The 12,804-nt window shown below is 45.7% G+C and overlaps 1 protein-coding gene across 2 annotated transcripts; it reads left to right on the plus strand.

The window, feature by feature from the left end:
• Positions 1-1,425: 1,425 nt before the first annotated feature.
• BOLA3 (bolA family member 3) lies at positions 1,426-9,229 on the plus strand. 2 transcript variants are annotated; one of them, XM_032229955.1, is made up of 4 exons: positions 1,426-1,521; positions 1,715-1,841; positions 8,370-8,458; positions 8,782-9,229. In XM_032229955.1, the coding sequence occupies exons 1-4, from the start codon at positions 1,483-1,485 to the stop codon at positions 8,854-8,856; spliced, it is 330 nt and encodes a 109-aa protein (XP_032085846.1). In that variant the 5' UTR covers positions 1,426-1,482; the 3' UTR covers positions 8,857-9,229. The 2 variants fall into 2 exon arrangements, with proteins under 2 accessions (XP_032085846.1, XP_032085847.1); XM_032229956.1 differs by having other exon boundaries at positions 8,756-8,798.
• The last annotated feature ends 3,575 nt before the right edge of the window (positions 9,230-12,804 follow it).

Raw genomic sequence — 12,804 nt, forward strand, 5'->3', positions numbered from 1 at the left:
TCTCAGACTTGACCTGTTGAGGAGGGAGGGGGAAGCACACTCAGACTTGCAAGATGCAGATGTTGTAACATTATTAGATTTTTTTCTCATTTTAAAAAAATAAAAGATCAAGATTGTATATCTAATATTCCTGCTACCTATTTTCCCAACAACAACCCTGCCAGGCGGATTGGGCTGACAAAGAGATGTTAAAGAGGTTAAAATCCACTCCTCTCCTAGAAAAATGAAATATCATGGGAAATATTGAAAAGGCAGAATATTATATTTCCCTGATAAGAAATGGAGAAACATGTTTTAGGCAGGAAACAGGCTCACTCTTAATAGCCCCCACCTTTGTCAATGAGCCATTAAAAGGCCAGAGTCAGTCTATTCTACATAACAAAGACCTCCCCGCATTCAGCTCCAGGGTGAGAGGATTAAGGCATGATAGTATTAGCCCTTTACCTATCTCACCACAGGGCACCTGGTAAGAGGAAATGCTCAACCAAACTTGGACTCAAAACATAGCCTACAGAGTTGCCCCTGTATGGCCCTATGGGAGCCTGACAACCAATCAAAATACAAGATCAAGATCAAAGCCCAGAGAGGGCATAAAACCAGGGACTTTCAGCATCTTGCTCTCTTTTTTCTTCTTCACCCAACATCTGGAAGCATCTGATCCCCCTTTTCTGTTCAGGAGCTCAAGCTATGTGGTGCTGTCCACCACATCTTTCCAAGCATGTTTCCAGTGTCTTTTCCCCCCATTTGGAGCTGAACCCAGAAGGAAGTTTCTTCCAACAGAACTGACTGAAAATCACCCAGTTGGCTTTCATGTCTAAGACGGGGCTGGAACTTCCTGTCTCCTGGTTTCTGGCCAGCACCTTCTCCATTGCACCTTCTCTGGTGCCCTTTTATAATAAAAGTAGTACAGGGAGTCTCGACTTACAACCATAGTTGAACCCAAATTTATGTTGCTGAAAAATTTATTGAATTTTGCCCCATTTTATGACATTTCCTGCCACCTTTGTTAAGTGGTTCACCAGACTTGTTAAATGAATAACAGTGAAGTGAAGTGAATCTGGCTCCCCCATTGAATTTGTTAGTCAGAAAGTCGCCAAAGGGCCCGATCACTTGACCCCGGGGCACTGCGACCGTCATAAATGTGAACCAGCCGCCAAACATCCGGATTTTGACCACGTGACCGCTGCAACCGTCATGTCTTTCCCAGTAGCGTTGGAACTTTGAACGGTCACTAGAGGAACGGTTATAAGTCGAGGACTACCCGTGTCTGTCTGCATGACTGCGCATTCCTTGGCCGCTCTCCAAACGGCTAGGCGAGCCGTTTGCCAGGGTGCCCCATGCCCCCTCCCCCACACAGCATCCCCGCCCTTCGGCCGCCGCGTCACCGACGGGCCCTGGAGCCGCGCCAATTGACGGCGAGGCGCGACCTTACGTCACCCCCCGGCGCCAGCGGCCTGCCCCGACCTGTGACGTCACGGCATCATGGCCACTGCTGCCTGGTTTCCCGCCTGCCGGAGGAAGGTCGGTGCCCGGGAGGGAATCGGAGAGACTCCGGCGGAGGGCGACCAAAGGGATAAAAGGGGCCCGGACTGCCCGAAGCTGGGAATCCCTCGCTGCTTTTCCTATCCCGGAGCGGAGTCCCCCAGGGAGGGGTGGGGAGGCTTCGACCCAGGTGAACTTGCTGCTGACCAGAATCGTTTCTGTTTCCCCGCAGATCGCTTTTCTTCTGCGCCGCGGAGGGCGACCCTTCGCTTCCCAAACCGAGGGGGAAATCCGGATGACCCGAGTCCTTCAGGAGAAGTTCCCCCAGGCTGCTGCGATTAAAGTCGTCGATATCTCAGGTGAGGAGAGAGACCTTTCTCTCTCTGGCATTCTGGGGGTTTTCTGCCATGATCTTCATGCGGCTGTCTCCTTCCGATCTGTAGATATGAAATGGAGGATTTGTCTACTTACTCTACTGCTGTAGCCCTTGTCTTCTCATGTCATTTTACTGCAACATCAGATTTGAAGAAAGATGTTGATTGGTGTTTCATTGCAATTAGAATCTTAATCCTTATGTTAAGATTGAGTCAATCTTTTTTTTTACTGTTAAATGTACATTAGATTTTGAACGAGTTCCCAAAAGGTTGGAATGCTTTAGCAAAATAATCCAGTGACACGGCTAGTCAAGCAGTACATAAAAAGTTCAAATCCTGAAATATATACTGATAGTTGATAGAATGAAAGCAATGTTATGTTGATTTAGAAAGATCTTACCTGATACAGAATAGTGTGCGCTTTCTTGGGATAAATATGTTAAGTAATGGTGTACTGCATGTGGTATATTGCACAACATCTTCAAATTGGTATAGTCTTCGCAAATTAGCAGGGAATACTGCATATAGTTGCTGCTCATGCAATTGAGGCTTGTAAAACATGCTACTTTTTTCTAACTTACTAAAAAGAATTTTTAGAAAGCATTTATTAACCAAAGGCACAATGAATGGAGAAGATCAATTCTAGGTCATAGTTCCCTAACCATTTCAGTTCTGTGGACCAGCTGGGTGGGGAGGAAAGGGGATAGTTCCACACGACTGGTGGGCATGCAAGCAATGGGCACGTGTTCATGCAGCTCCATTTGTGTGCCCACTGCTCAAGCAGAACCATTCCCCCCCCCCTCCCCAGCATGCATGCTTGCCTACACTTTCGCAGCCCGGTTCCAAATGGCGGAAGGCTTGGTAGTGGGCCAGGGATTGGGGACCCCTGTTCTAGGTGATCTAGTCATGCCCATGCTGTATTGAAGATTGCCACTTGCAGTGTAAAGAGTAAATGACAGGGAATGAATTTATGTCTGAAATGAAAAAATATATATATGCATATGTGAATTTGTGAAGGGCAAGCTATAATAAATCTAAAAGAAGATGGTCTGATTCTGTGGGTCGCGTTGATGAATAAATGCAGAGAAGTGAAGAAATATGTTTTAATGAATTCATTAACGAATGGGCTAAAACAAATGCTGGAAAGTATGAATTGATGATATCTAAGTTGTTGTAAGTCGGTTGCATATGAAACTAAGAGAGCATGTTATTCTCCATAAAAGTCATAATGGAATAACCAGAGATGAGTGTTGGGGAAAATAATGCAACATTCTTAATGACTACAATCTGGAGAGAACAATGTTCTGAATGGATGAGTGGAACAAAATGAGAGGCAGCAGAAAAGCTGGGCCTTTGAAGGTCCCACATCTCACTGCTGATTGTTTGGTGAGTTTCTTTTTAGAAAAATAGCTGTTTTGAATACATAGATTAAACATAAACAGAATATAATTCTAAAATCATAGTTGGTTTGATTGTTTTTAATGAAGAATTGAGATAGTTTGTGAAAGATACATACAAGATAATAAAAACATTCTGAATGTGGGACAAAGCAGAGTGACGGCATAAAACAATCCATAACGATCATAAAGCATAAATCATCTGTGAAAAAATAATTACTCTCTCAACAGAATTAATGGAAAGTAGATAAAAATGTGTAGAGTGACAAGAATGATATTCCACTGGACAGAAAAAGTGACATGACAGAATGACATAATGGTGGCTCTATAATTATACATGTCCACTTGGATGGGTCTCCTAGAAGAGAGAGGTGAATCAAAAATCGATCTCAATCTAAACACCATAACAAAAGTCCACATGAAATAGAAGCTTTGAATATCAACATTTTCTGGATGAATACAAGATAAATGTTAGTGAAGTGAGTATCTCAGAAGCACGTGGGATTATTAGTCTGAGAGATTGAAGATTAAAAGAGATAGAGAAAATGCACAACATTTTGATGGAAATAAAAAGTGACTTGGAAGTAGATGTGGAGGGCTAACGCCACATTGCCATAACTTCTTCTGAGGGTGAGAGAGTATCAGCCAATTGACTTAGTTCCTAAGGCAGGGCTAGAATTTACAGTCCCCTCATTGCTTACCTGATACTTTCATTAATACACCAAACCAGGTTTCCTTGGATGATGGGATATCGTACAAATGTGAAGGAAGTGAATACTGTAAATGGAATTGATGGGTAAATAAATTGATATTGAAGAGTGAGTAAGACTAGGGTATGCACCCTTGGTTAATTAATACATTTCGGATAAATATCTGGATAAATAGCCTGAAAATAATTAAAAAGTTTGGTTAAGATGGTTTCTAGTTCAGAGATGTCAATAATCATATTCATTTGTTTTTAGATAACTGTTACGTTTGTGAGAGGCAGGTACGACGGGAGTTTCAGGGCTGGCCATTACCGGGGAAGGAGGGCTCGCTAGGTTACAGCGATCCCTCGTTCCGGGCCTGAAAACTCAACCCAAGGACCAGATGGCAAGAGATGTCAGGGCCCTGGTCTCAGGTTGCTGCTACTAAATGCCAGGCCTGTGATCCAGAAAGTTCCCCTCGTCCGGGACTTAATATTAGATGAGGGGGCAGATCTGGCATGTATTACTGAAACCTGGCTGGGCCATGAGGGAGGAGTCCCCCTCTCAGAAATGTGCCCAGAAGGGTTTCAGGTGCTCCACCAACCACGACACCAGTGAAGGGGTGGGGGAGTGGCAGTTGTCATCCGGAAATCATTAGTACCTCGTGGGATCCCTGCTCCGGAGACTGTCGGGTGTGAGTCCCTTCTGGTGAAGCTGGACCTTGGGGGTCAAGTGGGCTTGTTTCTAACGTACCTACCTCCCAGCTGCGTTACAACAGCTCTGCCTTCGCTCCTGGAGTCAGTAGCCGGACTGGTGGTTGAGTTCCCCAGACTGATAGTACTGGGGGACTTCAACCTGCCATCTCTCGGCAAACGCTCTGATGGGGTGCAGGAGTTCATGGCTTCCATGACAGCCATGGATTTGACCCAGGTAATTCAGGATCCTACTCATACAGCGGGACACACTCTCGACCTTGTGTTTCTCTCGGGGCAGTGGAGATGTGATCTGGACCTGAAGGGCATAGAGACCTTGCCCTTGTCATGGTCAGATCACTTCCTACTGAGGCTTGATTTTCAGAAACTACTCCCCCACTGCAGGGATGTGGAACCAATTAAATGGTTCCGTCCTAGGAGCCTGATGGATCCTTTGAGATTTCAGACGGAGCTTGGGGAGATTCCCAACTCCCTTGCCCACAATCCGACAGAGTCCTTGGTCGCTGCTTGGAACAGAGCGGCGGCTGCGGCTCTTGATCGGATTGCGCTTTTGCGGCCTCTCCGCGGCAGTGGATCCAGGAGGGCCCCTTGGTTTACCGAGGAACTCAGGGAGATGAAGCGCCAAAAAAAGAGACGCCTAGAGCGAGGCTGAAGGGCCAGTAAATCCGAATCTGACCGAACACAATTAAGAGCCTTTATTAGGACTTATCTAGTGGCAATACGGGTGGCAAAATGTACTCATTTTTCCGCTCTTATTGTGTCCGCAGATTCCCGCCCGGCCGCCCTGTTTAGGATAACCCGCTCCCTCCTGAAAGGGAGGGACGCGGGCAAACCCTTACAGGGAAGAGCTAAGGAATTTGTTCAGTTTCTGTCGGACAAAGCCGCTCAGATTCGGATGGACCTGGACTCCACTTGGACAGTACCTGCGGAGATGCCGAGAGTGGGCCTTGATCGGATTTCTTGGAGTGAGTTCCAGCCTGTCACTCCTGAGGAAGTGGACAAGGCCATGGGAGCTGTGAGTGCCTCCACCTGTTTATTGGACCCGTGTCCCTCCTGGCTGGTCTCGACCAGCAGGGAGGTTACACGAGGCTGGCTCCAGAGGATTGTTAATACCTCTCTACAGGAGGGATCTTTCCTGCTGCCCTTAAAGGACGCGGTGGTAAGACCGCTCCTTAAGAAGCCTTCTCTGGATCCAGCTATCCTTAAAAATTATCGTCCAGTCTCCAACCTCCCTTTTGTAGGGAAGGTTGTTCAGAAGGTGGTGGCCTTTCAACTCCGACGGACGTTGGATGAAGCAGATTATCTAGATCCCTTTCAGTCAGGTTTCAGGCCTGGTTACTCCACCGAAACTGCTTTGGTCGCGCTGACCGATGATCTCTGGCGGGCCAGGGATAGAGGACATTCCTCTATCCTGGTGCTTCTTGACCTCTCAGCGGCCTTCGATACCATCGACCATGATATCCTTCTGCGACGATTGGGAGAGGTGGGAGTGCGAGGCACCGTTCTACGGTGGTTCTCCTCCTATCTCTTGGATAGGTCGCAGTCGGTGTTGGTTGGAGGACAGAGGTCGACCCCTAGGCCCCTAAAGTATGGGGTGCTTCAGGGCTTGGTCCTGTCCCACCTCCTATTTAACATCTACATGAAGCCGCTGGGTGAGATCATTCGCCGGCACGGGATCAAATACCACCAATATGCAGACGATACCCAGTTGTATCTGTCCGCCCCGTGCCAACTCAGCGAAGCGGTAGAAGTGATGTGCCAGTGCCTGGAGGCTGTCAGGGTCTGGATGGGAGTAAACAAGTTGGCACTCAATCCAGACAAGACCGAGTGGCTATTGATGTTGCCCCCCAAGGACAGAACAGATATTCCATCTCTCAGCCTGGAGGGTGAAACCCTTCACCCCTCAGAGAGGGTCCGCAACTTGGGTGTCCTCCTGGATTCGCAGCTGACATTAGAATACCACCTGTCAGCTGTGACCAGGGGGGCTTTTGCCCAGGTTGGCCTGGTGCACCAGTTGCGGCCCTACCTGGACCGGGAGGCACTTCAAATGGTCACTCATGCTCTCGTCACCTCTAGGCTTGATTACTGCAATGCGCTTTACATGGGGCTGCCCCTGAAGAGTGTTCGGAGACTACAATTGGTCCAGAATGCAGCCGCGTGAGCGATATTGAGTGTACCTAGATACACCCATGTTACACCTATCCTCCGCGAGCTGCACTGGCTTCCCATCGGTCTCCGAACGCGCTTCAAGGTGCTGGTTATTACCTTTAAAGCCCTACATGGCTTGGGACCTGGATATCTGCGGGACCGCCTCCTGCCACATACCTCCCAACGACCCATAAGATCTCACAGGCTGGGCCTCCTTCGGGTACCGTCGACCGGGCAATGCTGGTTGGCGACTACTCAGGGGAGGGCTTTCTCTGTAGCTGCTCTGGCCCTGTGGAACGATCCACCCGCAGAGATCCGGACCCTTCCCACTCTCTCGGCCTTCCGGAAAGCCACTAAAACCTGGCTGTTCCGGCAGGCCTGGGGCTGTTGACCCTAAAATACGGTACAGCCCCATTTAGAATGGAGTGTATGGTGTGTTGTTTTTAAATCTATCTTTTCTTTTTCCCTGTATTTTATTTTTGATTTTATTTCTGTATTGTAAGCTACCCGGAGTCCTACGGGATTGGGCGGCATATAAATGTTATTCAATTCTAAATTAAGAATCCATCTGATCTGTAGTAAATAGTCTGGAAGATACCTAAAATGAGCTTAATCTTGTCTTATATTATTCAAAAGATGATTTATTAACTTTGTTATTTTTTGCTTGTGAGCTACTGCTTTTTATATTCAGTTATGAAATACTTACTGTGTTTTTCGGAGTATAAGATGTTCCAAAGTATAAGATGCACCTAGCTTTTAGGGAGGAAAACAAGGGAGGGGGGGATCTGCTTCTGCCTCCTAGCAATTTGGCTCCTTGCAACAAACAGTAAACAGTACAGACAATGCATGCTGTTTGTAGTGTTACATTTCAGATTATACTTGTACAGATGCTGTTAAAATTGATGTGCTTTCTGGAAGTATAGTTGTTCTCTGCTATTTAAAAGAAGATACAATAGCACAGGGCTCCTTCAGATCAAGCATTTATTTTAAAAATCTTCATTTTGTTAAGCTGTCTAGAACAATAATTAAGCAGTCTTTAAAAAATAAGTCTAATAATTTGAACATTCTATAGGCATTTATAGTTATTGACTTACCTTCTTGGAACAAACAGCAAACAACCTGATTAGCACAAGAAAAAAATTTGCTTCTGCCTACCAACAATTTGCTTCCTAGAGCAAACAGCAAGTTTCACTTTCAGTTTAAGCATTTGCCTCATGATCATCAGCTGTTTCAGGCTGCAGGGATTGCTATATCCTATTGCAGCCTCTGCAAGCCCCATTTTCCCGTTTGCTGCATGGAGGTAAATTGCTGGGAGGCAAAGGCTAAAGGATGGGGGATGGTGAGTGGATGGGACTACATTCAGTGTATAAGACGCACCCAAATTTTCACCCTCTTTTAGGGGAAAAAAGTGCGTCTTATTCTCTGAAAAATACAGTATTTCCCATGATAGGAACATATAATCTCTATCTAAAACAGTCTTAATGAGATTAAAAATGTGAAGTTTAAACAGCTGAAAAGATTGAAGCATATTAATCCCTAAATGTGATAAAATCAACTCATTTTGTCAAGGTGGTTGTGGAGCAATGTACGAAATACATATAGAATCAGAAGATTTTAAGGAAAAGAAAACAATTCAGCAGCACCAGATGGTTAATCAGGTAAGCAGGTGGACCTTAACGCTATGGGAATTCTACGGGAGCTTTGGATTTCAAGTATTTCCAATTATTTACTCCTCTAGACTTCATGCATGCCTCTTGTGATTCTTTTGCATTGTTCAGATGTCTTAATTTTAATTGGGAGGAGCTCTGTTCTCAAAAGTGGCCTAGAAATACTATTATAAGTAAAATGAAAACTGCTATATTTAGTTTTGGGCTTGTTTCTTATCCTATGAATGGATAGCTTATATGTTATATGTTGTCAGTTTGTGCCTGAAATTATTTTTTTCTTTTGCATAGCTGTTTACAATGCCTCCTTCTTCTAGGCTCTAAGTGAAGAAATTAAAACAATGCATGGACTGCGGATATTCACTTCTGTTCCCAAACACAGAACTGACTGATAGTATATGAAAACTGTGCCTTTCAGAAGTTGTGAGAAGATGGCCACTGGAAAATTATAAAACTAGTGGGTTGTATTTCTGTCTTTCTCCCTTCTAATCACCAAAGCCTGGTTACAGCAGCAATATTTATGTCAGATTGAAATTTTAGCTCATTTAATTGTATTAGAGTTTTTTTCCAAAACGACTAGTTGAACTTACAGTGAAAGTCTCTTTATCCACAGTATTAAAGCTAAGAATGAAAAGAATAGGAAAAAATATTTGCAACATTATCTTGTTCTTATTTTTAATTTAAAACTCTGTCATGTCTCAGGTGGAAATTTACTTGAAATAGAATGCAAGTTGCTGCTGCTTTTATTGAAAGTTCTCATAATGGGGGATACTAAAGTTGCAGAAAATGACAGGCTTTAGACTTCTCAGGATACAGGAAAAGTTTATTTGGCAGCCAGGTTCAGAAAGTTAGCGAAAAGGCTAACATTGCAAATTCTGAACAACCTTCATTATCGAAGCACGCGTTCTTATACATTCTCAAAGACAGCATAACACGGAAACACTTAACTCATTTCTTATTGGTTATTTTGGGGGGAAAGCCTTATAAGTAGATGACGGTCTTCTCCTTTTGTTACAGGTATGGATTACGTGTCATTAACGAACTTTATCTGAACCTTGTGGTTTGGACTTTTGACATAGGGATGTTGGCTAGAACATCTTGTGGTTAGAAGCTGATGACATTTCCTTTCAGCAGACTTCTAATTGTCCCTTTTATGCCACGTCTTCATTATTATATTTTTAATCCATATTTTATTCTACTTTATTCCCCCCTTCTAGGCTCTATTAATACCCACTATTGAGTCTAGCCTATTAGATTAACAATATAAGCATGCAGGATACAGAATAGTAAAAAAGCAAGGATACCAGCAATACACATCTTAGAACTTATCTTCCAGAATCACTTTCTCGATTATCTAGATCCCTTCCAGTCGGGTTTTAGGCCTGGCTACAGCACGGAAACTGCTTTGGTCGCATTGATCGATGATCTCTGGAGAGCCAGGGATGGAGGTCATGCCTCCATCCTAGTGCTCCTTGACCTCTCTGCGGCTTTCGATACCATCGACCATGGTATCCTTCTGCGACGACTGCGGGAGGTGGGGGTGGGAGGCACTGTTCTACGGTGGTTCTCCTCTTACCTCTCGGACAGGTCGCAGTCGGTGTTGGTCGGAGGGCAGAGATCGACCCCTAGGCCCCTGAATTATGGGGTGCCACAGGGTTCGGTCCTGTCCCCCCTCCTATTTAATATCTACATGAAACCGCTGGGTGAGATCATTCGACGGCATGGGATAAAATACCACCAGTATGCGGACGATGCGCAGCTGTATCTGTCCGCCCCGTGCCAACTCAATGAAGCGATTGACGTGATGTGCCAGGGCCTCGAGGCTGTTAGGGACTGGATGGGGGTTAACAAGCTTGTTCTCAATCCAGATAAGACCGAGTGGCTGCTGTGCTTCCCTCCTACTAATTGGCCAAGTGTTCCATCTCTCAGGCTGGGGGGGTCAAACAGTACGCCCCTCAGACAGGGTTCGCAATTTGGGAGTCCTCCTGGACCCACAGCTGACTTTTGAACACCACTTGTCAGCTGTGACCAGGGGGGCATTTGCCCAGGTTCGCCTGGTGCACCAGTTGCATCCCTACCTGAACCCGGAGGCTCTCACAACAGTTACTCGCGCCCTTGTGACCTCCAGACTGGACTACTGCAACGTGCTCTACATGGGGCAGCCCTTGAAGAGTATTCGGCGACTTCAGCTTGTCCAGAATGCAGCCACGCGAGCGATTGTGGGTGCACCTCGGTTCACCCACGTAACACCTATCCTCCGCGAGCTGCACTGGCTGCCTATTGGTCTCCGGATACGCTTCAAGGCGCTAGTCGTTACTTATAAAGCCCTTCATGGTATTGGACCTGGGTACTTGAGAGACCACCTACTGCCAATTACCTCCACTAGACCAATTAGATCCCACAGACTAGGCCTCCTCCGAATTCCATCCGCCGGCCAGTGTCGACTGGCGACTACCCGGAGGAGAGCCTTCTCTGTGGCTGCTACGACCCTCTGGAACGAACTCCCTGTGGAGATTCGTACCCTCACCACCCTCCAGGCCTTCCGCATAGCCCTTAAAACCTGGCTGTTCCAACAGGCCTGGGGCTAAAGATTCGCTGCCCCTATCTCGAATGGTATGATTGTTGTGCTTTTAACTATGTATAGTTTTGTGTTCTTGTTAAACTGTTTGTATCCCCCCCTTCCCTTTTTGTATCCCCCCCCTTCCCTCACCCTCAGGGTGAGCCACCCTGAGTCCCCTTAGGGAAAAGGGCGGCATACAAATGAAATAAAACTCAACTCAAACTCAAACTTTCTCCACTTCTAAGAGTGCAATTTGAATATACAAGATAGTATCTGAAACTTCATCTTCCTTGAGGGTATGTGGGATTAGGCTTTCCATTAACTCCTTTTCAGCCCGTATTTCTTTTACAGACCTCATAACGAGCTGTTTAAGCAATGGTATTATGCAAGGGAGGAAGGCTAAACTTGCGATTCCACATAATAAAAGAAATAGCATTTGTTTAATCCATCCTGTTCCCGGTAGCCAAGAGAACCATTCATCTGTCCCTTGCATTCTCTAACCAATTTAGGAAGCTGGGTTTCGTAGTTCTTTAACTACTCCCCCCCCCCCCCCGCTCCTGATCTATTCATATAGAAACAGCAATCTTCTCCCAGGAATACACATAACCCACATTTTTCAGCAGTTAAAAGATCTATGGCACGCCGGTTCAGCAATTTGGTTCAGGCTTTCTTGGAATTCTTCTGACTGAAGAATTGAACTGTGTAATGGAGTGGGTCATTCCACCTACATCCGTTCCAACTGCAGTCCCTATTCTCAAAATCGCTAATAGCGGAATTAGGAGCAGCACTCTTTTCTGGACATGTCCCATGAGGGGTAAAGGGAGGGTCTGTTCCCCACTTACCACCCATTTTAGGGAGGAGGTGTATTAGAATGCATGTGCCAGTCCAATTGGTGAGTAAACATAGATATACATTTCTCCCACATAGAAAGAAAACTCAATTTTCTCCTACACATACGCTGATGTTCACGGAGAAGGCATGGGCTCAGAAGTTCCTTTCATTGGTCCAGACTTGTAAGGTTCCTGCTAGGAACATACCACTCAGGGGCTGTATTGGAACTTCTTGATTAGGATCCATTAACTTTTTCCTGAGGTCTGGTCCTTCAAAGAGATATTGCAAAAGTAAACTCAAGCTCCCGTAGCGGATTGTATTGAAAGCCAAACGGGAAGTCGGGGTGGTTGGAATGGCCTTGGGAAGCTTCCAGTGGTCAGATTCCCCTCCCATCAGTTAAAAACAATTGAAGGTGGAGCGAGAAAGTGACTTTCTGTTGGAAGATCTTGTGAGCAGAGGGACACATGCTGCAAGTTAATTTTACGTCTACAAGGGTTTTCCTGGGGGCAAGATACATTTCAGATGGCGTTGTTCCTCTGATAGTGACCCCACAGGAATGCCAGGCTCCTGATATCGTTTGATGCACAAGGAGGGTGACCCTATAATTTCTACACCAACTGCTATGGGGCCAACGATGGGGAGACGGCTCATCGCTAGTCTTAAGTGCGTCATACAGCTAGCCATGTAGCTGGGCTTCTGCCATTTTAGTTCCCCATCTACCTCCCTTTTCAAAGACAATCGTAGCTCTGGTCTTTTCCCCAAATTCTGGGTCAATTGGAATAGCATTGTAAGATGAAGAGGTTCCAGACAAGCACAACCAGCATTTTTGGCTTAAGTCAGGATCAGTCTGATTAATTAGGCTTTGACCTAACTCCAACACTCTTGACATATAGTTCCCTTTTCTCAATTGTTGCAGGGGCCCATTTTCCCTATGCTCTGCCCTTTTTCT

The sequence above is a fragment of the Thamnophis elegans genome, chromosome 13 (assembly GCF_009769535.1).
Source record: "Thamnophis elegans isolate rThaEle1 chromosome 13, rThaEle1.pri, whole genome shotgun sequence".
NCBI classification, from domain to species: Eukaryota; Metazoa; Chordata; class Lepidosauria; order Squamata; family Colubridae; genus Thamnophis; species Thamnophis elegans.

Coding starts and splice junctions, on each gene's coding strand:
- BOLA3 (XM_032229955.1), top strand. CDS start 1,483: ATGGCCACTGCTGCCTGGTTTCCCGCCTGCCGGAGGAAG. Junction 1,842..8,369: donor TAAAGTCGTCGATATCTCAG/GTGAGGAGAGAG, acceptor CATTTTGTCAAG/GTGGTTGTGGAGCAATGTAC. Junction 8,459..8,781: donor AGCACCAGATGGTTAATCAG/GTAAGCAGGTGG, acceptor TCCTTCTTCTAG/GCTCTAAGTGAAGAAATTAA.